The 27598-nt window shown below is 44.5% G+C and overlaps 1 protein-coding gene across 1 annotated transcript; it reads right to left on the reverse strand.

Annotated features, from left to right (window-relative positions):
- Window positions 1–203: 203 nt before the first annotated feature.
- Window positions 204–25904, reverse strand: ABRAXAS2 (abraxas 2, BRISC complex subunit). The gene is made up of 9 exons (XM_024555482.4): window positions 25761–25904; window positions 21978–22068; window positions 16787–16823; window positions 14656–14722; window positions 9518–9708; window positions 8548–8667; window positions 7968–8052; window positions 5658–5772; window positions 204–3126 (listed from the first exon to the last, which is right to left on the reverse strand). The coding sequence occupies exons 1-9, from the start codon at window positions 25857–25859 to the stop codon at window positions 2657–2659; spliced, it is 1275 nt and encodes a 424-aa protein (XP_024411250.1). The 5' UTR covers window positions 25860–25904; the 3' UTR covers window positions 204–2656.
- Between the last annotated feature and the right edge of the window lie 1694 nt (window positions 25905–27598).

The following is a 27598-nucleotide window of genomic DNA, read 5'->3' on the forward strand; positions in this document are numbered from 1 at the left end:
AGCCTCCAGGCTCCCTGTCTTGCAGAATCAAGGTTCTGTGTGGGGAAAGGGTGAAGCAGAGCCTTGGACAAGAGTGAAGACCTTTAGAGGAACTGAAATGAAACCTACAGTCAAGGCAAACCAGCCCCAGAACACAGTCAATAACAATGACTCCTATTGTATTTTCATTGTACGTTCCCTGAGACTTCACCTCCTTAAAGTACGGATTCAGAAGAAAGTCATTTAAATCTTTTTATTAGAGCAGTTATTGTCACTGCCCCCCCCCCCCCCACACACTGTGCCTGGAATTTTACAATATATATCCCTAGGGTCTGAATGTTTGGGGATGAGATTTCCTCATTTATGTTTTGATCCTTCTCCAAAAAGTCAATTACAACATGTAATTACACATTTCCAGACGCCTAAGTTAAAAGAATCCAGTCTTTTCTTCTCCAGTTAGAGATGTAGAGTAGAATCTTAAAAGGCTACAATCCACATTTTAAAATCCTGCTGAAAACAGACTATCGCCTTGGATTTTGGCAGAGATACATCCCTCAACTGGAACGGGCGCCCAGACCCCGGGGTCCACATTAGCCAGCAGATCCTCGCTCGCTCTCAGAGCGCCGCATCCTACACCACCACCTCGATCGTCGGCCAATCCAGGCTGCAAAGTCTCTTCCAACAAGGTCAGTTCTTACGTGAAAGGGGCCTTTTGGGACCTTCCTAAGATTCCATTTTACTCTCTTGATGCCCAGTTCTCTTGGTAACCTGATACCAAACACATTCTCCTTGAAATCAACAGAAACATTTTAGTAGTTGTGCTCTTGGATTTTGGTTGAAACCAGTCTCACAGAAAAAATGAGAAAAAGTCCATGTGGAGATATGTTTTTATGCCCTTTGAAAAACTATTAAGTTTACTAAGAACTGCCAGAATGAGTAAACTGAGGCAAGACCTCGTCGGGTGCTGAAACAGACATTAAAACAATGGTACCATGATTAAATAAGCTTTTATTGTCACATTTAACTGCTTCGTCAGATATACATTGTAGACTTCAGTATGGCATAAAATAAAAATGTATTCCTGAATGCCGATATAGGAGCAGGGGAGACGGCAATGGCACTTGAAAGAAAATTAAACTCACACTGGTGTGGAAGCCCTAGGAGGTACTGATGAAAGGGGGCAGATCTGCAGATAAGAGGTCTGCGACGTTTCCAATCCAATGGCAGTGGTTTAAGGCCAACGGAACAGGAGCCTGGAAAACACAGACCCTGCCGAGTGGGCATCAAAGAACGGCAGTTTCGGTGTTTCACTTTCAGTCCGTGCCGGCTGGTCCAGCACTGGGACTGGCTCAGTGAGCACACCTCTCTTCTGTGGAACGAAGCTACTCTTTCAGAACCTGGATTGTGAGCCTCTCTGACAACTTCCTACTTTCCCAGGTTTTAACTAGCCCAAAGGAAAGGCAGTTCTGTTCTGCAGCGTTCACTTAGTGGGCCGACCTCGCCATAGGCGCTGGGTCTTGTCATTCCCAAACCAGGAGCCTCAAATGCTCATGAGTGTCTGCAGCGGTTTCACACGTTCCGGACAAAACTAGAAAACAAGCACTAATTAAATAAAAATACAAGTGCATCCCAACAGGAAGTCTCAACACATTCCATAATTATCCTCCCAATGGCAGCTTAAAAAAAGTATGGTTTTCAGATTTAAAACGAGTATTTATTCACCAAGATTCTCAGACAGCTTATGAAACGTCTTTCTTCCACAAATAAAACCAACACTAGGATCTGTCAGGAGGTCTAAACGAGTTATATCCCTTACGTATGAACTCAGCTGAACCCACTGCGTCTGGAGTCTTTCGTCATGCCCCTCAGGTCAGGAACACAACCCCTTTCTGGGACCCCCCTCTGTGCCCTTCGTTTAAGACTCCAGAACAGAGACAGTAAATGTGGCTAGTGCAACATAGCAGTCACTGTAATTCCACAAAAGAAAAATAAGTAATTTATTTTATGACATACTTATTTGGATGATTACTTACTGGTAATTAGTATTTCTACATGGTTTTAAAGGCAACCATTGTAAGTGACAATACATATCAGGCTAGCAGAGAAAGTGGAAACAAAGCCTTCTCTTTTGATCTCAGAGTCATGCAGACAAGAGAAGCTACGTCCGACTTGTTCCAACCAGGCTCCCATGAATGATCAAAATTCCTTTTCCGGCAAAGATGAATTTGGCTCATTATAGAAAGAAGGGTCTTTGAAGGCTGCTGCTAAACTCATTTCCCTTTGACAAAGTAAATTTCAAGGCATGATAGTGCAAGAGGTAAGTTTTTGATTTATAGAACATTTATAGACTAATTGTGCTTAGTCTCTAATTACCAATTTATTTTAAAGAACAGAAACTACGCCGATAAGTTTCTCTTTGCCTAAATTTACCAGTACATCCATGAATCGCACCAGAATTAGGACAATTTGATTATCTTAATGATTCTGTCGTGACACCTGACACGGCGTCTGCAGGTGAGGCCCTCCGGAGGCGAGGCCCCTCCCAGTTCTGTGCCCAGGACTCTCTGGGAGCCCAGGGCTCTGAGAAAGCAGTTCTCCCTCCAGATTAAGTCCTCAAAAACCTCTCTGAATAAGGGGTGAAGAAAACAGTGCTAAGGGAAGAGTGTCTTCCGTTTAGTTAAATCTGGGAGGTCTGAGTGTTCCTGGAGCCCCCGTCGGGATGTGTCACAGGTCGCGAATCCCTCGCATGTGAGTATTCACTGTTAGAGGGCTCTGTAGGGTCAACCAAATTCTCGTAGTCACTGTCGTCTGATTCCTCCACACTGTCTCCAGCTGCTCCCTGGGAGGGAGGAAGGTCTGCTCCAGCTCCCGCGTACTTCAGTCCCGCGCTGCTGGGAGCGTAACTGGAGGAGCCCACGGCTTGAGGTCGGGGCATAAAGACATTCGTCTCCATGCGAGAATGGCTCAAAGTACTTTCTTGATTGTTTGGGTGAAAATCAGAGTAAGGGGGAGGGGGATCAGAGGCCTCTGCGTCTGCCAGTGTACTTCTACCTTCAGTTGCAAACCCCGCATAGGGCGTCCGAGGGCTGAGCGCCGGCTCCAGACTCTCAGACGGCATCTGTCTGTTCACCATCGCCTGCTGCAATCCTGAGTGAAAAGAGGAAGAAAACTGTAACAGTCTATCGTTTCCCAGCTGTGCACTCAACCACCAACCTGAATGTTCTGGAAAACAGCAATAAAGCAGTGACACTGATTATTACTGCTGTTTTACATTTGCACAATACTTCATAATTTACAAAGTATTTCTCCATACATTAATTCACTTAAGCTTCAAAACATCAATAATATCATCATTACTGATGTTATTGTTTCTATTACATGGGTGAAAAACTGGAGTGCAGAGAGGGTAAGTGACTCCACGAAGGGAACAGCTAGAAGCGGGCCTGATCCTCAAGCGCAGCTCTTTTAATCCCGGCTCCGATCCCCCACCTGCTGCTGACTGTGCCCAGACTGTGCGGACGGAGGATGAAGAAAACAGTCCTCACCACCCTTGGCGGTCATTGGACTGAGAGTGTTTTCCTTGACTAACCTCACATCAAAAACACTTCTTCACAACCACCCGTCACTACACATGCACAGGCCTCTTTCCCCTTACAAGCTGAAGGGCCCTCTGTTAGTGGCTAGTTTTTCCAGGTACTAGGCCATACTTTTGCCACACTTTTATGGATGCTCTGAAAGCCCCATATCTGAGTCTACAACCTTTAAGTTTTTTTAAGTATATTTTAAAAAAGATTCTATTTAGCCCTAGCTGGTGTGGCTCAGTGGATTGAACACCGGCCTGCAGACCAAAGGCTGCCTGTCTGATTCCCAGTAAGGGCACACGCCTGGGTTGCAGGCCAGGTCCCCAGTAGGGGGTGTGAAAGAGGCAACTGATAGCTGTTTCTCTCCCACATCATGTTTCTCTCCCTCTCTCTCTCCTTCCTTTGCCCCTCTCTCTCAAAATAAATAAATAAAATATTTTTAAAAAAGATTTTATTTATTTATTTTTAGAGACAGGGAAGGGGAAGGAGAAAGAAAGGGAAAGAAACATCCATCGGTTCTCTCACACACACCCCAACCGCGGACAGAACCTACAACCCAGGCCTGTACCCTGACCGGGAATCAAAACGGTGACCTGTCGCTTTGTGGGACGATGCCCGACGAACTGAGTCCCACCGGCCAGGGCTGAAGTACATTTTTAATATTATAAAAATGATGCATACTTTTATAAAATTTAGAAAAGAACAAAGAAAAATTGCCCACAATCCTATCACCCAGATAACACTTAGAACTTCAGTAAAAAGATCACAAGATTTGGGGTTAAAAATGTAAACTTTAGGTGTGAGGCCCCATTTATTTCCTGAACTCCGCTCTTACCACCTGGCCTGAGCGTGTTTTGCACATGTATGTGTACTTTAAACACAGCTAAGAGCACGTTTATACCACCTTATATCCCAGTGTTTTTGCTTAAGATTATATATTGTAATTAAAAATTCACTTCAATGGCTGCACAATACTCCACTCCACAAACATATCAAAATTTATTCAGCTATAATACTACTGTTGTTAGTTCAACTATTTTAATAGGTCATTTCCAAGACTAGAATTATAAAGTTGTGATTAACACTCTTGTGCATAAATCCCTGTCTGCACTTCTGATTATTTCTAGAGAACTGTAACGGTAGAAATGAACCGGTCATCATTTATTTAGAAATATAAATTATATTTTAATTGGCTTGTAAATATTACTTTTTTAAAGATTTTATTTATTTTAGAGCAAGGGGAGGAGAGGGAGAAAGAGAGGGAGAGAGGCGTCGATGTGAAAGAGAAACATCAATCGGTTGCCTCTTTTATGTGCCCCGTCTGGGCCAAACCTGCAACCCAGGCATGTGCCCTGACTGGGAATCAAACCAGCAACCTTTCGCTTTGCAGACAATGCCCAACCAGCAGAGCCACATGGGCCAGGGCACTTTGCAAATATTCTTATTAAATTACAAACGGTTAGCTACACCCTTCTCTCTTTTACACCTGATATTATTTGTCATACGTTTTGTAAGTTTTACTTACAAATGTTACATCTGGTGGCATTATAGCAAACATGGCTGTTACCAAGCTGGAATTAATAGATTCTTGGGCCTAATTCTCATTCTACCAGCTGGTTCTTTAGCTTAACCACCCACAGCTACCAGTAAACAGACATTTAAAGCCTTTCCTGTGATGCTGCCTATGAACCAAACATAAAGTTAAAAGAGTTTCCAGTGGGGCCTTCAAGTGGCTACAGTGAGCCCAGGCCGCAGTCCCTGCTGGGTGGGCCACGGCCACTGGTGGGAACATCACCCCACTGTACACAGGTCGCGGGAGTCAACACATGCACGAGTCTGCATCAGTCACTTCTCAGGTGTGCTCTAACCTGCTTCAGCCTTTCGACCTGGGGTCTTCTTTTCCTTCCACTCAGGGACTTGAGCAGGGACCTGTGAAACCTATCGCTTCTCCTCTGAAAAAGCTTGAAGAAAAGTGGACGCCTGCTCCCAAAGAGCCTAACTTGGGGCTTGATGAGTGCACAAGGATTTATGTAATTTACTGTATAATTTGATGTTTAAAACCCACATACTGAATGGTAAAATTAATAGGAAACTCACTTCTTTCTTGTTCCTTTTCATCTTTCCTCTGAATTATTTGTCTTCTTAATTTGTTCACTTCTGCTTGATAAGATTCAACTACTCGCTCACTCTTTTCTACATCTGCACACACTGCCTGAAGGAAAAATGACAACAAGAACAATTAGTTTAAATCCATGCGTGAGGCCTTTTGTAAGTACAGCATCCATCACAGACCTAGGAGGGGCCTGGGGGCCTCACCCAGGCGAAAACCAGAAAAGTCTCGGACTGAGGTCCGAGAGACCGGTTCTCTTCTCATTCACAGACTTACTTTCTTAATTTTAAGACGATTATGCTGTTTAGTGTGTAAATTCTTGAAAAACAGGGTAAGTGGGAAAGATACATATTTTTCCTGGATTATTCATTTGTATCGAAATGGGAAGCAAACTTTTGATACTAGACTAGCATACAAAGGACACAAAAAAGATAAGACAGGAATTAGATGCTTTCAACTTTTATTTATAACTAACAATCACAAATCAGATGACATTTAAAAAAATTTAACACAAAATATTTATAATTGGGGAGAGCTGAAAAAGAAAGTATCACAGTCACAATTTATTTCTTTATTTTAAAGATTTTATTTATTTACTTTTAGAAAGGAGAAGGGAGGGAGAGAGGGAGAAAAACATTAATGTGTGGTTGCCTCTCATGTGCCCCCTACTGGGGACCTGGCCTGCAACCCAGGCATGTGCCCGGATTGGGAATTGAACTGGAGATCTTTTGGTTTGCAGGCCTGCACTCAATCCACTGAGCCACACCAGCCAGGGCTCACAGTCAAGGTTTAATGAAATGCCCTGGCCTGGTAGCTATTAGTTAGAGCATCATTCCCAATATACCAAGGTTGTGGGTTCAATCCCCAGTCAGGGCACATACAAGAATCAACCAATGGCCCTGGCTGGTGTGGCTCAGTGGACTGAGTGCAGGCCTGCAAACCAAAAGGTCACCGGTTTGATTCCCAGTCAGGGTACATGCCTGGATTCCCGGCCAGGTCTCCATTTGGGGGTACGTGTGAGGCAACCATGTATCTCTCACAAACTGATGTTTCTTTCCCTCTTTTTCCCTCCCTTCCCCTCTTTCTAAATAAATAATAAATAATCTGGAGAAAAAAATCAATCAATAAATGCACAACTAAGAGGAACAACAATATGATGTTTCTCTTCTTTCCTCTCTTGCTCTAAAATCAATAAATAAAGGAATATTTAAGAAAAAGATTTAATGAAAGATAACTATTTGAGATTATGTCTATGTAGTTTAACCATTCATGCCAGGGCACTCTACGTGACACTGGGGTTTCCGGCCCAGGCCCTATGCAATTGGCAATGAACTGTATGACAGCAACCGTGAAGTCCGTGGGGCAGTGCCGAGTCTAACAGCATGGCCACGACTTCAGGACAAAAGGCTGTTTTTCACTGCTCATTCCTTCCATAGCAGAAATACCAGAAACAGCCAGAAAGTAGGCCGGTCACCAGTGAGCCAACATTAAGTTCCCTATGCTGCTAGGTGTACCTGACCCTAATTTGGAACACTGACACTGGAAATTGCCTGTGGGATGCTTTCTCCTTTGGCCCCAGGTTAATCTCGGCCTACTTCCTCCTTCTCAGTGGCTGCCTTCCTTCCTCACTCTAGTTCCATGGCCTTCTTCCCCAAAGGGAGGCTTTCTCCAGGCCTGGGAGGGCTTCTTCGGCTCCACCCACTTCCTCCTGGTCCTCAAAGCCTCTTTTGTTCTTTGGCTTTTAGAGAAAATTACCCCTGAGACAGCATCAGGGGCTAAAGAACCCCAGGGAAAGTACTGTTAGCACCTAGCTCAGTGTTTGGCTTGTAGGAGTTGTTTCCATAAATATTTGTTGCATGAATGATGAGGAATGAACAGCTCGGCAGCGCTCCTCCCACGCGATGGAGGCAGGGGGCAAAGTGAGTGAACGAGAGGGGAAGAGGCTGCGCTGCCCCCAGTCTGGGGCAGTCTCTGCTCAGTTACAGCTGGCGAGATAGCCGTGTTCTCAGCAATCCTGCTGTAAACTTGGGTAAATTGTCCTAGAAAAAACACTGTTACAAATGGGCCACAGTACTGAAAACAGTAACATCACTGCTGTGCCCCAGAGTGTCCACTGCAAGCACAGAAGGGGAGACAGGCGTCTGCAGGCTGGCACGGCGCCCACTGGCCACGTCTGAGAAGGGACATCTCGCTTGTTGACCACAATTCATTTGTCAGTTGGGAGGTTATTAAAAATTAAAGATTAAAAGCATTTGGGCAATACAAATAAGGTAAAAACTGGGAAATAAATCAGTTACCTGCACTTTCTCCTGAAGTGCATTATAAACCTGATAAATCGCCCTGATGTCTTTCATTACTCCATCCTTGTCAAAGAAGTCAGTACTAGAAGACAGACAGAAAACAGTCACGGAAGTTATCAGGGCTGCTGGGAGCCTGAAAGCCATTTTCCTATCACTTCCACCTCCATCGAGTACCTAAAAGCTGCATCCACAAGGGGACAAGGAATCCGAAATAACATCCACACTACTAGAATTATAAAACAACCCACATGACGAATACAATTTAAAAAATAATAAAAAGCTATCCACTTTTTAGGGACCACAGTTAGCTTTCAGGATCTCAGAATTATACATATTCTAGACAAACTTTTATATCAATTACAAAAAAATTGTGGCAAATGATTTTAAAAAGGTAATGGTAAAAGTAAACTATCTGTTCAGTAAGAATAAAATTTTGATACAGAGTGGTGATGGTAGAGAATTACCTCACTGCATTTTTCAATTTCAATCATATCAAACTTGACTTCACATTTCTCCATAAACCTTTTAAGTCTTAACAAAAGAAAAGAAAGAACTTCCATTTTACCTTCCCACTTACCCGTGTTCTTTAATGACTTTGGCATAACTCTGAGAAGTATTTGGCACCGAGGACACTTTATACTCCTGCTGGCTGGTGTTGCCCAGGTTGGGGATTGCCAGGGACATCCTCTGATTATACCTGGGGGCAGAGTCGAGAGGCACCCCGTTAACAGCACCGCTCTGACTGAAGAATGGGCCACTGCAAGGGAGACCCAGTCTCTGCACTGGGGAACTACAAGAAGGTCTCAGCAAGCACCTGCTTCCAGACAACCCAGGGATGTGTGAATCAGCAAGTTCTGTCCTTCCCTTAAAGTAGACACTTGATTGGCAAGTCCCTGAGGGCAAAGGGCATTCTTCTGCATCTTCTGCATCCCCACAGAGACTGGCAGAAAGCTGAGGAGGTTGTATGTGCTCAAAAAACACTACTAATACATTAATGCAATCTTGCAAGTGGCTTTTAACGATTAATAATTTTCACTTATGTCAGTTTAATTTATTCTACTACAAGTGAATTTCCAGAAACCTTTCTGTTGTTTACAATAGACATCGTGATCTACAGAATCTTTTTTTAACAAGTTCACAATGCAAAACCCTCATTAACCAGCAGGTGGATCAATTTTACAATTCTGTCTTTAAAATCTATGCTTTAAAATTACAATCAGACTTCCAGAGCGATAAAACTGTGTTTCCACAAAATGGATTATGGAGAAGCAAATGATGATTTCCAGCTGTTTATTCCTATGAGAATTGATGTGTCATTAACACGCCTTGCTAACGCTTCATGATTCAGAAACAATTTTAATTTGTACAACTAACTGACAGAAAAATACCTTCTCTAACTACAAAGAAAACTGGCTAAGAGAAAGTTACAGAAGCTTTTCTTTAGAGATGCTATAAAATGCACATTTCAAAGCCATAAATCTCAATTACTTGTACCAACATCCTTCTTGTTTGTATGAGGCCTGCTTACGTGGGAATGCTTTCTTTACCTTCGGTTTGGTCTAAAGAGAACGTATTCTAAAGCATGAGTGGAATTGTTGGCAGTGGAGATGAAGCTGAAGAGGAGGAAGACGAGGTCGGGCACCCCGAGGATGCGGGTGAGCTGCTTGTGGAGGACCTGCTCTCTGTACGACATTTGCTGCTGCGTGTTTCGCCGGAATCTGTACCACCCGATAACTTTCTGCAACAGGAACGAAGAAAAGTATTAAGAGCTGTATGAAGTCTTACAAGTTTAGCCCTGAATGTATCCATACAAGCAACTGTACACAAACGTTGATAGCTCTATGGGCAACTGCTCAACGGAAAACAACCCAACTGCCAATCAATAGGGTGAACGAACTGGCATAGCCACACACTGGACACCCACTCAGCAATAAAAACAAGCTACTATATATACAAAACAGACGAATACCAAAATAATTATGCTGAGTGAAAGAAGCCAGACCCAGACAAAAATCTAGGCTATGGGATTCTATTCACGTAGAATTCTAGAAAACGAAGACTGATCTACGGGGACGGGGACGCAGACCCAGCAGAGCAGTGGCTGACCGGGGCGGGGCTGGGCGGGTGGGAAGGAGGGGTTAGGAAAGGGCCCGAGGACACTTTGCAGCTGGAGACGTGGTCATTCGCTTATGGCGATGATGATGGTTCCATGGGCTACACACACACCACGACTGCTCAAAGCGCACACTGTGAGTGGTGCACTGTACTTTAGAGCAGCTACCCCGCAGTGCAATGGCAGACTGACAAAGTTTGGCTTTGCCAGTTCCAACTACAGGTCAACTAAGCTGGTTAAGTGAATTAAACTGACATGCTCTTGGGAGCAATGGTTCTCCTAACGTGATCCGCTGGGCATCTGGAGGAGAGACGACCTACAAGACTTCTGGGAGCTTGCTAAAATAAAATGTTCCTGGGCCCCACCCAAACCTGCAGAATCAGAACCTTTATGGGTAGAGCCAGGAATCTGAATTTAAGATAAGTTCCTTGAATTTTTTCTTGTGCATAGTAAAGTTTGAAAATCACTGTTGTAGAGACAATTAATTCTTTGTTAGAAGAATCTTCACATAGCTTCTTTCTTTGAAATATGCCCCTTGAGTGAAAAAACATGTTTCAAGATATAAAAGTAGTTTAAAATTGTGTCATGTTGGCTTGGCTGGTGTAGCTCAGTGGGTTGATCACCAGCCTGGGAATCAAAGGGTCGCTGGTTAGATTCCCAGTCAGGGCATACATCTCGGTTGCAAGCCAAGTCCCCAGTAGGGGGCATTAGAGAGGCAACCACACATTGATGTTTCTTTCCCTCTTCTTTCTCCTTCCCTTCCACTCTGTCTAAAAATAAATAAATAAAATCTTTCAAAAAATTGTGTCGTGTTAAAATCAACAGTAAATCTACATTACGTTTTGGCACTTGCATGTAAGAAGGAAGTGAACCAACCTCTGCTGAGTCCCTCTGCCAGAGCCCCAGCTAAGAATGTTACAAATATTTTCATTAATTATCATAACTGCCCTGGGAGGTTAGTAATGTTTTCTCCACTGAGTTCACATCATTGCAAAGAACTACAGGGAATAAATAGTGCCTGCCCTCGAGTAGTACTATTGAGCATAGAGCATGACTTTAAATTATATTAAAGCAATTAATTCTGATTTTCTTTAAATACAAAGAAAACCCAAACATTTCTGACAGCATACAATATCTGTCCAGAAAGAGTCCAGCAATTATTAATATAATGAGAACAGTTTGCGTGATATCGATGTAACCTGGCAGCCAAGGAGAGGGAACTGGAATGCACATGTGTGAACGACAACAACTTCACTGCATTAGTCAGTGGGGGTGGGAGACGCCGTTGAGTGAGCATGTGTCCTGTGTAGTTGTCACATTAAAAATGACTGAGCAATGCCCTAGCTGGTGTGGCTCAGTGGATTGAGCACTGACCTGGGAACCAAAGGATCGCTGGTTCGATTCCCAGTCAGGGCATATTATTGGGTTGCAAGCCAAGTCCCCAGTAGGGGGTGCAAAAGAGGCAACCACACACTAATGTTTCTTTCCCTCTTTCTCCCTCTCTTCCCCTGTCTAAAAATAAATAAAATCTTAAAAAAAAAAGACTGAATGAGTAGAGCAATAACTTATTAAATTTTTGTCCCATTCTTAAGATTTTTTCAATTAAATATTAGATTTGAAGCCTGCCTAGTGGAGGTAATTTTTTTAAAGTTCCCATCATTTTCTTAAAAAGTGCATAGTTATTAAAACACTTTCTCTATGTCTGGCACTGTTTCAGGTACACACGTATTTTTAAGCCTAACATTTCAAATGTCCCTTTTCAGGTAGCACAATAACCCTTGTGAGGTGAAGACACAATTTTACCTTTCCTAGGCGCTCAAAATGTAAACCAGAATTAACTAGAAAGCTTTTTAGTCATCTAAATATTATATATCATCTTTGCTTTTATGGTAGAAATGTGGACTTTTGAAAAAATCCTTAAAGAGTTTATATTACATATAAGATACCACGGAAAATGCAATGAAATATAAAGTATATTTTTTGCCCTTAACAAATATCATGAAAAATAAAAAAAACATTTGTTTTAGCACAAAGTTCTAGAAAATTAAAACTAAAGATCGACTTTCAAGTTTTTTGAGAATCCTGGCCTTAGGGAAAGGCAAGTTAATTCCATAAAACAACCTATGATTGGTCTACTGTCTCGAAACAGCAAATCCAATTTTAAAATCCCCGAGTCAATTTGGAAATGTGTCCGTATTCACCCCTAAAAATCTACAGTGTACTTCACAAAGCTCAGTACTTTTTAAAACTATTTTCTTAAATTGTTCGATTTCAGGTGGCATTCAATATCACATCGGTTTCAGGTGTACACCTAGGGGCTAGACGTCTGCGTAGCTCATGCACGACCACCCCCACCAAATATCAATTTGTAAAATTCACTTTTTAAAAGAGTCAAAGTCTCCCTTCATCAGCATCCCTTTCCCAAAGTAACTACTTTTAAGTGTTGTTGGCTTACTTCCAGATCTTTCTCTGTACATTCAAACACTCATTCAGACTTGTTTTAAATAGGCCCAAATTATGTTACTTCCTTCTTGGTGTAACATTAACCTAGAGACCTCTCTGTGTCGTTACCTGAGAACCTGCTTCGGTCTTTTTAATGGCTGCTCCATAACCCACGGTATGGAGGTACCAACCTCACTTACTTAACCATTCCCCACTGGTGGACATTTGGACTGGTTTCAAAATTCTCACTATTTACCAAAGATGCGACAGACACCCTTACGCACTGGGTCAAGGGGCCAGACCGCCAGTGTAAGCCTCAGCTCCACTGCTCCTCACTGGGGACCGTAACCAAGTTCCTTAACCTTTGCTGCTTCCACTGTGAAAGCGGGCGAGAAGAGCAGCGAGCGGTGCACCTCATAGGGCTGCTGCGAGGATGACACTGTCACCACCTGGGAAGTGCTTAGAACACGGCCCGGCACAGAGGCAAAGTGGCCAGTAAGGCCAGTCTTTCACATCTTTGTGCCTGGATGCTAGTATTGACTTGGACCAGATTCCTAGAGGTGACCCTGCATATGTAAAATTCTGTGACTGCAACACTCTCTTCCTAAAGGTCCGTACCAATTTCCACTCCCACCCGCTGCAGTGCCCCCGTTTCCCACAGCCTTGCCAACACTGGCTATTAGCAAGCCTTTCGCTCTTTGCCAATCAGACAGGCAAAAAAGGGTCACGGTGCTTCCATTTGTGTTTCCTGATAGAAGTCAGACGTCTTTTCATCTATTTCTAGCCATTGTGGACTGCTTTTTTCTCTTTGTGAATTCCTTTTGATAACCTTTATTCATTTTTCTCACTGTAAGTTTTTTCATGTTAGAAGAAACGTCCTGGATCTTTTTAAATAATTATTGATTTTAGAGAGGGGGGGCAGGAAGGGAGGGAGGCAGGGAGAGGGAGAGAAAGAAACATGGACGTGTTGTTGCATCTGCTTGTGCATTCACTCACTGGTTCATCCCCACATGTGCCCTGACGGGGGACCAAACCCACAACCTTGGAGGACAGTGATGATGCTCTCACCAGTGGGGCTCTCCCCCTGGCGAGGGCTCTTCCTGGGACTTTTACTACATAGTGAATGCTACAGAAAACTGTGCTCTAATAAGAATTCTCAGGGAACAAATTCTAGTTTTAGAAAGTATATAAAGATTCATTCTCTAAAATATGAAAACACATGGGATGAGGAGGTAAGGCGGTGGTTGAGAGAGGCCAGGCTATAAGCAATTCCAGGATGTGGGCTCTTGGGCAAGTCAGTGAAACTGGGGGAGCAGGACCACGATGCCTGTGGCGGCTCCAACTCCCTTTCCCAGGTGGGCGGGTGACTGCTCAGACTCCAGCGATGCTGAGCACCCCCTGAGCTTGTTGTCACTCACAGAGCCGTGTGTCCTTTCTTCCGACCTACCCCCCAAGTTTGCACTCTTCCTCCAACCTCACCTGCCTCCCCTTCTCCCACCGGAGGAAATGAGACTACACTGGTCACAAATGCCGCACTACTCCGGCCCCGCCCTTCTCAGACACGGTGGGGCCACGCCCCGCACAGCCCCGATTACTGGCACCCACAGGTAATGCTTTAAAAGCTTTTTTTGGTGATACGTGCTTCTAAGCAAAGGCATGCTGCTTTCTGTTTGACAAATTGAAAACTTTTATTGGTACTTTTTCCCCCTCAAGTGATGGTTCAATAACCAATCTATTTTTCTGGAATTTACATACCAAGGCAAAAATTATAAAATTAATGCACACATTATTAAATATTAAAAAAATTATTTTTTAATTATAAGTAGAAAGACAAAACTACCCAGACTCAACTCAACTATTGTCAATTTTCAGATTATAGTTCATTGTTTCTTCCGATCTTTACATAATGGAATCATACTATAAATATCTAAACATTTTCCTATCGACATATTATAAACATCGTTTCACATCTGTAATTTATCTTTAAAACTTACTCAAGGTAACAGAACTCTCATATACTAACATCAAGTTGCATCGTTCATTTACATTCCTTTCTGGTTTTCCGCTTTGGGTGATGAGATAAGGGCTGATTTCCAAATCAGAACAGGCAACAAAAGTGACATAGAGTACCTTTCTCCGATCTTTAAGAATCCTGTCCAAACTCTCTTCATTAACTTTGCTTGCATAGTCATAAAAACTGTTTTTAAAGAGAAAAAGATGTATTAAAACCACATGATACTGTGACATGGATGTGCTTAGCTATAGGTATCTACAGGTCATCTAATCCAGTTCTATCTTGGTAATAAAGATAGAATTGTCTTCAACAGGTAAATAAAGAGAAGTCAGTCTAAACACTTTGCTGATACCAGGTATCTTTTGCATCACATTCAGGGGGTGTTACTTCCACAGGAGGGAGGTGCTGATAGCAACTGATTCCAAAATGTGTGACGTCTTTTCCTTGTTTCTAGGCACTAATTACTTGTGTGTGTGCGTGCATATACACATATATGTGTGCGCACATGCATATATATACATATATAGGCGCGCACACACACACACACATGTAAAAGAATGCCGTTCACCTCCTGAGCCGGGAGGGAAACGGGCACTTGCGGAGCGCTTAACCAGAAACTTAGCCGCAGGCTCTCTCCTGTCATTCCTGTCACTCTTGCCTCAACGCTGGGAGGTAGTGGTTTAGCCCAAAAAATCAACAAGTTTTATTCCCATTTTTGTAGACAAGGATTATTGAAGTTAAGTGACTTGACCCAAATCATAAAGCCGGTAGCCGGAAGAGCCGGGATTTGGGGACCAGGGCCCTGCGCTGAGCGGTGCAGGCTCACTTGTGTGTGGGCTTTTCTACCTCTGGTCCTGAACGAGCCTTCCTCCCCGCCTCCCACCACAAGCCCAGGCCTTATAAGGTAGGAAGGAGTTCAAGATACAGTAAAAAGAGCTGGGAGTCAGGAGATGCCAGCTCCAGCTCAGTTCTGCTTCTCGCCTGTGATCTCGAGCGTGTCACTCAAGCCATCTGCCCTCTATCTCCTTCTTTGCAAACAGAGTTTGGAGTAGACAGACGATTTCTAAGATTTCTTTCAGCTCTAAGAATTATGAGTCCATGATGAAACTGAGTTAAATTCTTGTTCCGGTATGGCTTTGCTGACGGTATTTTAAGGAACTTCTCAGAAGGGCAGGGCAGGGCACACCTAGCAAGGCTCTGGAATAGTCAGGGCCCGAGTGTCACGGATTAGACAGAGGAGGCTCTGTGTGGCCCGGGGCCTGTCATTTCACTCGCTCTGAGATGCTTCTCAGAGGAGCTGCTGCTTGCTCATTTGCTTCCTACTCCTCTCTGTCCTGTGTAAACATAGAACAGACGAGCCCCTCGGCTCCCTTGAGGTCTGTCTACAGGTGGCTGTCTTGCAGGAAGACAAAACTCTGAGGTAACGAGAGTGGAGGGGTGTGTGTGCAGGGGACGAACACGACACAAGTCCCCAGAGGCTCCGGTGCAAGGCGGCTAGTGTTGGGCCAGTGGGTCTGGGAAGCTGCAGGGCAAACACGGCCAGGTGCGCGGAAGTGCTGACGGGGACACTGGAGAACAGCACTGCTGGGAAGGGAGGCTAGGCTGCGGGAATGTTCAGAAACACAGAGATAACATCATCACACTGCCCCAGGTAGAAGGGCTGGATCTCGGGAAGAAGGCAGAAGCCGGTGGGAGCCTGGGGAGCAGCAGCCAGTGTGTGGGACACTGGCCTTTTCGCCCTCCCCCGCCCCTCCCACAGGTCTCTCTGTCATTCGCTGTCTCCCTTCTGAATGTCTCCCCTCCCATTTTTTCCTCTTTCTGTCCTTTAGTTTCTCATAATATGCAACTGGTGTACATTAACTTAAACACAAAAAGAAAGTTTTATGTTCTCTTTGGTTACATTTTAAAGTGGAATATTTTAAAGTGAACATTTTTTATTCCTCCTAAAAAAACCCCTCAATTTTTTTACCTATATGGGATCCTGGTTGCTAGGGAGGCTGGTGGGAAGCTTCCAACCCAAACCACTGAGAACAAGACTTTCAAGAGCTATACAGCGTTTGTACCTCCCTTTTCCTAACCCGACACAGTGCCACACACACATTTGGTCCTCAGTAGATAAGTGAATGTGAGTGCCCTCAGTCACACTTGTGAGTCCCTAGCCATAATTAGCTACAGGCATAAATTCACTAGTTTTTAGTCAATTAATCTGTTAGTAAGCTAAAAGCTGCAAACAAGGGTGTGGCTTACCTAAAAAGTTTTGAACAAGGCTGATGGTTATGGATTTCTGTAATTAGAAAGAGAAAATACATATTAGTTGATCATGTGAAATACAGACAACTAAAAAGTTGCCCAATAAGAAGATAAGTTTTCTTCTGAATAGGCGCTGTGTGTACACTAGTGACGCACTGTATTTTCATAGTATTTCAACACAGAGACACGTTCCCAGAAGCAAGATGGAGACGGGTGTTCCGTCTCCATCTGCCCGCGATGGACCGCTCGCATGCGGGAGGGAGCAGGCAGTGCACGGCGCCCTTCTTCAGTCTTCCCCCACCAGAGCGCGGAGGGGAGTCGCCCCTCACTGGACGCATTCCCGTCAAAGTGGATACAAGCGGTGGCACAGCTTGGGGAGAGGGCCTTACCCACCCTACCTTCAGTAACTTACTAACAACTCGTGACAACTCGGGCCAGGCATTTTGAAGGGGAAGGGAGGCAACTCTGCAAGTCTATTAACCCTTTCAAAGATGGTCAGCATCAAGGGAAACTGATATTTATAAGGCAGATCTGAAAAGATTGCTGTGATTAACCAGAACAATTTCTTCAAGCTCATCAGGGGGCCCAGGCTCTGGCTTGCTTTATAAGACCATGAGACTAATTAGCCATTCAATTCTATTAGTAACCTTCTCCTGGACAGCGACTCATGACCTGCTGTTTAATATGTCACAGCCCAGAGTTACAGGCTGCAGTTTTAACTCAATTAAAATGAAACCACAACCCTAAAAGACACGAGGCTATTAGCCTCTGTACTGCTGGTACTGCTGCCAAAACACATGCGCGGGTGCAATACTTCCACAGGAAAGAAAAGTTTATTTGCCCAGGAGGCTGTTGACACAGTGATACAAATAAGAAAGCCTCATCTATAATGGAAACATGCCCTTCTTTTATCACCAAAATGATACTGTTATACCTTCCTAAGTTATTTCAGAGATTCTTTTAGTAAAGTAATTAGAATGTGAAACATCTGTAGCAAAAACATTATCTAGACTTCAGGGAAAAGGAAAGAAACTCATCTTCTACTTGACAGGAAAGAATGTTTTAAGAAAATCCCTGGAGTAAATGCTCAACTCTGAACACACCTCCTGTCATCGATCCCCCTCAGCAGACTCCTTTCACCACTTACGACCTGGCTTAGAAGCACCGAAGCTATGCTCTAGATATTGTGGATTTCCTGAAGAAGTTGAAGCTTTCTCTTGAGATTTTTCGCAATTCCTAACTAAGCACTCCATGGAGAAAACAGGTTGATGGTCTCCAACGTGATAATGCTGCAGACCAGAATGAGGTTGGCGGGCGCATTGGCTGATGGGTGGGCCTCTGGCAGGGCGGCCTCCCAGGGACCCTAGGCTTTCCCACACATCCAGGGCACATCTATACTGTAGACGCCTCGCCAGGTGTGAATGGCAACTCTGCACACCCGTCCTTACAAATCCCCACTGGGAGGTGCTGCTGTTGCTGCTCATCCTCCCATCTCCACTCCCCCCCTCCTCCCCCTCCGTTCTTTCCAGTAACTGCCACTACATCACCTCATGAACTAGAGGAATGCCTGCTGTCCAGAGGGCTCTGCCTCACATGAGTTAGCACAGCCTTTAAAATTACTGTGTATTCAAAACAAGACACAGATACTTAGTGTTCAAATGTGATATTCAATAGTCTCCCTTACTGTGCAGAGGCAAGTAAAGGTGTCTGTGCATGGATTCACACATTTCAACAAATAATACATTGGTCTACTTATTTTATTTAAAGCATCTTATTCTGGAGGTTAAGTTATGCCAGAAAATTTGTTTACATTATCACTGTGAAAATTATCACTATCATGGCACTTTGCTTAATGTTGGCCTTTCCAGAGCCCCTGGTTTACACTTTCTAATAGAAATTCTATTTACTTACTTACTTACTTACTTATAAGGTATAGTTGACACACAGTATTGTATTAGTTTCAGGTTTACAACACAAGTGACTCAACGCAGTGATTTACATACTCACGAAGTGATTGCCAGTCAGCCTAGTAACCAGCTGTCCGGGCACAGAGTTATGATGGTGTTAATGACTCCGTTCCCCATGCTGCGCGTCGCATCCCCACGACTGATGTGGCAGCCGGAAGTCTGCACTTCTCAATCCCCTGCCCCTTTACTGCCCTCCAGCCTGCTCCTCTCTGGCAATCACCGGTTGATCTCCACGCCTGAATCTGGTTGTTTTGTTTTTTAGATTCCACGTATGAGTGAGTTCACAAGGTGATATTCAATAGTCTCCCTTACTGTGCAGAGGCAAGTAAAGGTGTCTGTCTTCCTCTGGTCACCCTTTTCACTTTACATAATACTCCCTAGGCCCACCGATGTCGTGAATGGCAAGCCCTCACTCTGTCGTGAGGCCCGCGGCACGCTGTTCCCTTCTGCGCGTGCCCCACCCCGCCCTTGCCCACCTGCCCGCCGGGGCAGAGGCTGCCTCTAGCCCTCAGCTCCTGCCGGCAGCGCCGCAGTGAGCACAGGAGAGCACTCGGCCTCTGAACTGATGCTTCTGTTTCTTTGGACACACACCCCGAAGTGGAGCGCTGTTCTGTACAGCTGTCCACTTCCAGTCTGAGGGCCTCCCACACTGGCTGCACTCGCGCACCTTCCGACCAGCAGCGCGAGGGTTCTCTCTTCCCCACGCCCTGGCCAACACATGTCCTTTGTTGTCTTTTTGATAACAGCCATTCTGACAGGGGTGCGGTCGCATTTTTGCGGTTTTGATTTGCATTTTCCTGATCATCAGTGATGCTCGGCACCTTTTCATGTGTCTGTTGGCCATCTGCATGTCTTCTTTGAAGAAATGTCTGTCCAGATCCTCTGCCCATTTTTAAATTGGATTGTTTGTTTTCTGATGTTGAGTTGTTATAAGTTCTTTATATATTTTGGATATTAACCCCAATCGGCTATGTCATAACAACTACTTTCTCTTTACTTAAAGTAGGCTGCCTTTTCAGTTTGTTGATGATTTTCTTCACTGTTCAAAAACTTTTTAGTTTAACAGAATCACATTTGGCCCTGGCTGGTGTGGCTCAGTGGACTGAGTGCCAGCCTGAGAACAAAGGGTCACCAGTTCCATTCCCAGTCAGGGCACACGCCTGGGTTGCAGGCAAGGTCCCCAGTAGGGGGCACGCAAGAGGCAACCACACATTGATGTTTCTCTCCCTCTCCTCCCTCCCTTCCCTTCTCTAAAAATAAATAAATAAAATATTTTTAAAAAGTAGAATCCCATTTGATTTCTTTTTTCTTTTGACGCCCCTTCCCAGGGAGGCATATCCAAAAAGACAGGCAATAAAGTCAAAGAGTTCAGTGCCTATGTTTTCTTCTAAGAGTTTTATGGTTTCAGGGATTACATTTAAGCCTTTAATCCATAATGTATATTTATTTTTAAAAGAAGAAGACAGCAACGCATTTAAGATAGTATCAGCAAACACCTTGTTCATGAGACCCATAATCATTTTAAATCATAAACTGAAGGCAAACAATAAACTAAAGTCCAGTAAAAGACGTCTGCAAAGGCCCAGTGTTAACTGGACTCCACTGGCTGGTACTCCTCCGCGTCTCCGACACACGGAAATGGGTGTTGACTGCAAGAACCAGAAGACTCATGAATCAAAGAATCCCACTATGCTGTAGAATGTAAATTACTTTATCATGCTATTTCTTTACAGCTATTTCTAGCTGTTAAGTAAACAGCTAGAATATTAATCAGAAATGCTGTTTTTGTGACCATGCCAGATAAGGCAGCCCTTCCTTGCACAGTTTGCTGTCAGCTAACCACATCTGGCATTTTAACCTTCACCTACCAAATTAATTTTGAAAAGTCCAGCACAAACACTAAGTTAGTGAACAGATGTCCAATGGAACCAAACTCTCCCCGTCAGGATTTTAAAGAATTGAGCAAAACAAAACAGAACAAAAACAAAAGCCAAACCTCAGTGAGAAAGCGCTACACTTGCAAATGCCAAGTCTTTATTTAACAAGTCAATATTGTGGAAGCGGGTTTTACAGTTCTGGTCCTTCGGGAGCGAGTTCAGCTTCCTTTCCCCCAGTGCTGACCCTCCCTCATCCTCACCCTGGCCTCCCAATCCAGGTACTCGAAGGCCGTCAGGACAGGCTCGAAATCGATGACTTGATGACTTAGCCCCAACGTGACCTGGCCTTCAGGAAGTATTTCGAACCACCTGTCGTCACACCAGCTGTGTCTGCATCCCAGAAACAGGCCAGATCCCCAGCACGTTTCACACACTCCTCGCCGTGCCCCCTCCGAAAGCACCACCCTGGCCCTGAGTTTGCCTCCTTCATCTCGTCTTTGCTGACGTCACCCACTGGCCGTTCCCCACACCCACTTTATGGCAGACTCGTTCGTTCCTTTTTTACAGCACCCGTCTCGCGCTGCCTGGCATTTCTGTACGCTTGTTTTATCCTCCCGACTCTCCTGGAAGGCAGGAATGTATCTGGATATGCTTCTCATTGTCTGGCATGCGCCTTACACTTCAATAAATGTGGGCTGTGTAAGTGAATAAATGCCCCTTGCTTTGTTCTGAGCACCAGGATATGCTGTTTGGTGATGTACTTGAGGCACAGCTACAAGGACTATGATCTTTGTTTATGAAAAGACTGACCCAAACAGAGCAAGTGCATCCATCAACACTCCTTCGTCTTCCCAACTCTCCCCAAACTGGCTGTTTGGCTTATTCTCCAAAAGGCTGTACAGATTTAGCAAATATCTTACGTAAACGAGTGTGAACATCTTTGCCAGACTCCTTCAGAAAGGATGCATAACATATCCTTTCATTGTAGTAGGAGGTGATGTTGGCAGTGGGGATAGCCTAATTTGCAAACTTCAGGTTCAGAGTGGTTTTAAAGGAGACTATTAAGTGCAACACCAGCACACAGAAATTCCGTCAACGTCAGGTCAGTGAGAGGGTGAGGGGCAGCTTTATCGAATACCCAAACCTACAGCTACGTGCTACACACTGACGCTGACTCGAAAAACAGTTCGTAACACTTATTAGTGCAAATAGCTGCACTTTGATTTTAGTGGTTTTCTGTGTGCTTTCCTCACCTTTGAGGTTAAAATCAGTTAAGGGCTAAAGAACAAGCAAACAGTACATATTTTAAAGCGCATGTTGAAGGTCTGTGATAAACCTACTCACCGATGACTTGCAGAAACTCTGTGTTGCTGATTTGTGAGTCACTGATGGTAAAGGTTTCCTCTTGTCTTACCTCTCCCAGCAAAAATCCTTCCTAGAGGTAAGAAAAGAAAATAGTTGCAGGCCAAAAACAAAGATGATTTTTACTGGTATTAGGAGGAATTCAGGACATAAATCCAACAATAATCCCAATAAGCTCGGCAGGCGAACCACCGTTCTATAAACCAACAAGACGAAAGCAGTCTGAAATACATTAACTGCATTGTTTGAGAAAAGGGTCCCGTACAAGAGGAAATATTATTTTAATCCCTTCAAGTCTTCCCTGTTTTTTTGAAGTAGAAATGAGTAGAGTGAATTCATCACCTAAATCCTACTAAGTAGAATAATAACTATTGTCAAAAAAGCTCAAGAAGCAGAAATATTCCAAGCTTGTTTTCCTGAATCAGCATACAATTTATGTCATTGTATTAGAAACACCACTAACGACAGAAGGACAAGGAAGTTAACACAGTGACAACTAACTGCCCTTGTGTAAGCTGGCTGGGAAATTAGGGTCTCAGCGAAGACGCTCCTATTACTCACATGACAGCGCTTCTTTAGTAAATGCAGAGACTAGTTTGTTTACACCTTTGGAGGACATCTGCCACCAGAGTCAGTTCTGGATCACTCAGCAGCGTTCCACCTACCACTGGAGGGCTTGCTGTCCTTCGGCACAAGCAGTAGGAGAGCGGAGACCCTAAATGTCAAAATAACTCCCCTGTACAGAGAGGGGTCCTGGAACTCCCTCCCCAGATACCCACACGGCTTTCTCCTTGCCTCCACTGGGCTCTTTACTCACATGGCACCTAATCAGAGAAGCCTTCCCTGGCCAATGAAACGAAAAGAGCACCTGCCAGGCACTCTGTCCCCTTTACTCTGCATTCTCTTCCTCTGTAGTCTTCTCACTGTCTGTCATGTTACATTTTATACGAATAAATGCCTATTCCCCACTAAAATGTAAGCTTCATGAGAGCAGGGACTCTGTGCTTGTTTATTGCTATACCTCAGCACCTAGCACAGTGCCGAACAACTACTAAGTGCTCAATAAACACTGGCCGAATGCATTTATTGACAGAATGCCCTTTACTATATACCTTTTTATATTCTAGGCTGATCCTTCAAATCAAGTAGAGAAGGCTCCTAGTTCAAGAACATTCCCCATTGGAAGTGGGAATCTGTAGGAGCGAGGAGGGGGAGACAGATGCTTTACAGCACAGCTTTTCTATTGGGTTAGGGGAGTGGAGCGTCATAAAACCCCAAACTGTCGTGCACAGGGCATTTCTCAACCCTGAGAAATAAAGAGATCTCCTTAAAAAAACTATCTCAGTTGGGAAGAAGTGACCATGACTACTAGTTTGAGAAACACTGACTGAGAAAGCTTCTTCTATCTTAAAAAGTCTTTCGGTTATGAGTTCTCACTACAAAAGAGAAGTCTTGTAACTGGTAAAGTAGAAAAAAAATTAAAATTTCTACAGAACTTTAGACCTTAAGAACACATCTACAGATTCCTAGTGTTCCAGTCTAGAATCGCCCGACTTAGCAAATAAAAATACAAGATACCCAGTTAAATTTGAATTTCAGATAAACGACAAATCATTTTTATGTAATATTTGGGATATACTTATACTAAAATTTATTTTTTATATGAAATTCAAATTTAACTGGGTGCCCTATATCTTATCTGGCAACGCTACTGCAGTTCTCATTTCGAGATAGTCAACAGTGACATCAAGACATTCTAAAGCCAAGTGTACAGTAGATGCTTATTTATCTACGGGTCTGGGGTTGTCCGAGCCACTGTTACTTTACAGCCCGAGCAGGCAAATTTATAGTGTGTGGGCGGGATGCAGCCTAATGCCTGTTATTGCACAGCCCACAAACTAAGAATGATTTCTATACTTTTAAATGGCTGAGAAAAATAAAAAAGGATTCCTTCATGACGTGAACATTTTATGAAATTCAAATTTCAGTGTCCATAAGTAAAGTTTATCGGAAACAGTCTCCCTACTTTACTTATCGCCTGTGGCAGCTTTCTCCCTACAACAGCAGAGCGGAGTAGTTGTTAGGGGCTGCGTAGCTCCCAAAGCCTAAAACACTGACCGTGTAGCTCTCTATAGGAAAAGCTGGTTACCTCCAACTACTTTCTTGCCTGGATGAAACAAGAATGTACTACAAAAGCAAATTCTCTGTTCTTCAACTTTGAAATATATGCAATTAAAATAACTTTATTCTACATCTATAACTGGGTCAAGGTTAGGGTTAGGGTTAATATAAACAGATACGGTCATATCCAATACAGTTGCAAAATATTGTCATTGGTGGAAATTTCCATGACGTCTAGCCGCCCTACCTGACACAGGGTAGATATTAGAGAGAGTCTCCTGAATTAAATTAATAACAATCCAAGTAATATGGCCATCCCACTGCTGTTTGTAGAAAAACTTACCCCCTTTTCAACAGGTAGCTGCTTATTCTTACAATAACCTTGTCCCACACATAAACTGTGACATTACTAGGCAATCCAGAAATTAGAGGTTAAGAAGCACCATTTCAACACCATCTACCATTTCCACAGACACCAGGAGCATCACAAACCACCGTGCACGGAACTGCGTTACACTATTAAACGGCCCGCGGCAGTATCACAGGCGGGAGTGTCCAGAGACGGGAGCAGCCTCTGGACACTGAGAGCCCACGTTGTGTATATTCCTACCACTAATCTCTACCATTGGCACTGAAGAGATGAAAGGTACATTAACTTAATGTCATCTAATTTACTAATGGAATCACCTCTCTGTAAGTTTTTATTAATAGAAGCTAAGATTGCTGACATCCAACCAAATCCAGTTCCTTCTTCTGCAGTGTATCATTTTGCTTTGTAATGACAGCCACACGCACACACAGAAACCCCACCCTTATTTAATGAACTTGAATAATTCACTCTTAGCATCATTTCAAATAATCCCCCAATTTGGTAAGCATTAAACACTTCCTTACAGATAAAAAACTATCTAGTTTCACAAAGAATTTCCACTCTGAGGTCAGTTACATTAAGACAACCCACAGAATAAAGACGCTGGAGCAGCCAGCTCTGCTCGCTCTGTGGTCTCCAAAGCCTGTGCGTTTCCGATCACTCACGGGGAGGCCTGTCACTTCCCCATTTCACTGCGACTCGGTTCCGTGGTCTTAGAACATTTGCCGAGGAAATAAACATGCAACTTCAAGGCAAGCAGACCCCACACCTAGCACTCCTGTTCACATTCTCCGTTTTCCATCGAGAAGAAAACGCACGAGCCTATGTAACAAGTATGAATGGTGACAGCCATGGTTTCCCTCGTCGCACCCCACGACAACCTGTGAGACGAGCGGGCGGGGCTGGGCGCCCGGGCTGCTTTCCGACCCGGGGCTCCCCTCACAAGTCCAGAAGCCTGACACTCAGGGAGGGGCAGGCGCTCCGATCCCACTAAGCGACCTCTGACACTACCGGCGGCCGGCCGGGCCAGCTTTGATAAACCGGAGACCGCTGTCCCGGGACGGTCGGGCGGCGGAAGGCACCGAGCGAGGTGGGCCCATCCCGAGGGAGAAGGCGCCCCGGGCAGCAGTGGCTCGCCAGGGGCGGGAGCAGCCCGGGTCACCAGCTCCTCGGGCCGGCGGGTGAGCCTGGGGCGCGAGCCGCAAGTGGTCCCGGCTTAGCCCGTGACAGAGGCTGGAGGCCCCAGCGGCCACAGCGGGGGTCCCAGCACCTACGTGGTCGGCGTTACTGTTGGCGCTGTGGAAACACACAGCGCTGAAGGTGTAGCCCGAAATGGAAGCCGCCATGATGGAAATCTCCAACTCCCCCATCATGCCCCGCGGAGGGCACACAGTCTTCCGGCCGGCCTCGTCCCTGGGCATCCTGGGAGTTGAAGTCTTCGGCGGTTGAGGCCAGGAGGTCGGAGCGCGCCCAGCGTGTGGGCTGAGAAGTGCCGGTTTACGGGATCAGGACGACTCCTGCACCGTGTCCACCCGTGGGTCTCGCACCGGGCACACCCCAGACTTTGCATCTTCTGTATAGCCCCTCATAGTTACGCAAGCCATTTTTTTTTTTTTTGCAATAAAAGTATTAAAGTCCAATACTGGCCGTACTCGAAGATGATCAGAGAGAGATGATTCCCGCAATTGTATGGTTTGGGGTTTGATATATGATAGAAGTAATACGATGTGATTTCAACTTCCATGTGACCACTCTGGCTGCAGTGTCAAGAATATAGTGCCAGGAGAGAGAGAAGACGTTATTACAATAATCCAGACTCGGGATGATGGTGGTTTGGGGGATGGTTAAAAGTGAAATGGGGGAAGCGCGCGTGGCGCGGTGGGGGTGGGGGGGTAAGAAGAGATTGGATTCTGGGTACAAGGGAAGACAAACGGAATGAAAAATAATCGAGGATACAAACGACATAAATAATAAGTAAAAGTGAAAATAAACTATAACAAAGTTAGGAAAAGAAACTCAGGGAAAGAACGAACTCACCTTTCCAGTCGTTATGCCTTCACTAGTTTCATCTTTCTGGTCCAAAACTGGGCTCTTGATGTCCCACAAAACTCTCACGGCATTCTTTCCAGGCAAACAGAACTGTTTTTCGGACAGTTGGGCAGGACAATCGTGCAATCACTCTTGACCTCCCATTTGGATCAGTCAGCAGTCTTCAAAATCTATCAGAACATACGGCTTTTGTGACCTGTGAGCCTGAGTGGCCCAAAAGAAGGGAGAGCGTTAGTGACAGGATTGAAAAATGTCCCTGAGCCCAAAGACCAAGAGGAGACCAGGGGGAGCTGTGTGGGAAGCGTGAGGAAAGAACGACGCTCTGCTCTGTGGGGCGGTAGGATGGTCAGGGACCAGCAGGATAGAGAACACAGGGAAGAGAGCGTCCGGAGGCCTGGGAGCTGCGGGTTGAGTTTAATGCAACAAGGGACATATAGGCAGCTGCAGCAGAAGTCTGGAGCTGAGGGTAGAGGTGGAATTGGAAGTCACTAACAGTAAGAACGATAGCTAACGTTTCCTCAACACTGATTATGTGGCAGGCTCTGTTCTGAGCTCTTTATATGTACAGTGTATTGACATTTAATCTTGCTGACAAACTTCTGCAGTAGACCCATTTTAAACTCCATTTTATGGTTAAACAAACTGAGGTAGCATTTATTGAGTATTTATACATCAGGCAATAGGATTTTATAGAAATCATCTCATTTCATCTGTACAGCTGCCCTATGCCATAGGCACTATTATTATCCTTGTTATAAGAATGGGCAAACAGAGGCCCTGAGAAGCACAAGAAGTTGCCCATAGTCACACATGGAAAGGCCAAGGCTCAATCCTGGTAGTCCAACTTGAGCCTTTTTTGAAGGCTCACTTAAGAGCAGGTGGTGATAGGGGAAAAGGAAGGTTTTCGAAGAAGGGTGTGCTAAGCTGTGTTGACCCCTATGGGATTCATCAAGAGAGGTAAAGCCTGGAACTTGACCCTTGGCTTGTCAACTTGGAAGCTATTGAGAACTCTAGAAAGCACAGTTTTGGACATATTGTAGGTGAGCAGGGCACCAAGCTGCAG

The sequence above is a fragment of the Desmodus rotundus genome, chromosome 4, assembly GCF_022682495.2.
Source record: "Desmodus rotundus isolate HL8 chromosome 4, HLdesRot8A.1, whole genome shotgun sequence".
NCBI classification, from domain to species: domain Eukaryota; kingdom Metazoa; phylum Chordata; class Mammalia; order Chiroptera; family Phyllostomidae; genus Desmodus; species Desmodus rotundus.

Excerpts from the sequence above, each read along its gene's own strand:
- ABRAXAS2 (XM_024555482.4), bottom strand. The coding sequence starts at position 25,859 with ATGATGGGGGAGTTGGAGATTTCCATCATGGCGGCTTCCATTTCGGGC. Across the intron at positions 16,824-21,977 it reads AGAGTTTCTGCAAGTCATCG|AAATCCATAACCATCAGCCT; the intron begins GTGAGTAGGTTT and ends TTCTAATTACAG. Across the intron at positions 8,668-9,517 it reads CTCTTTAGACCAAACCGAAG|GTATAATCAGAGGATGTCCC; the intron begins GTAAAGAAAGCA and ends CTCTGCCCCCAG.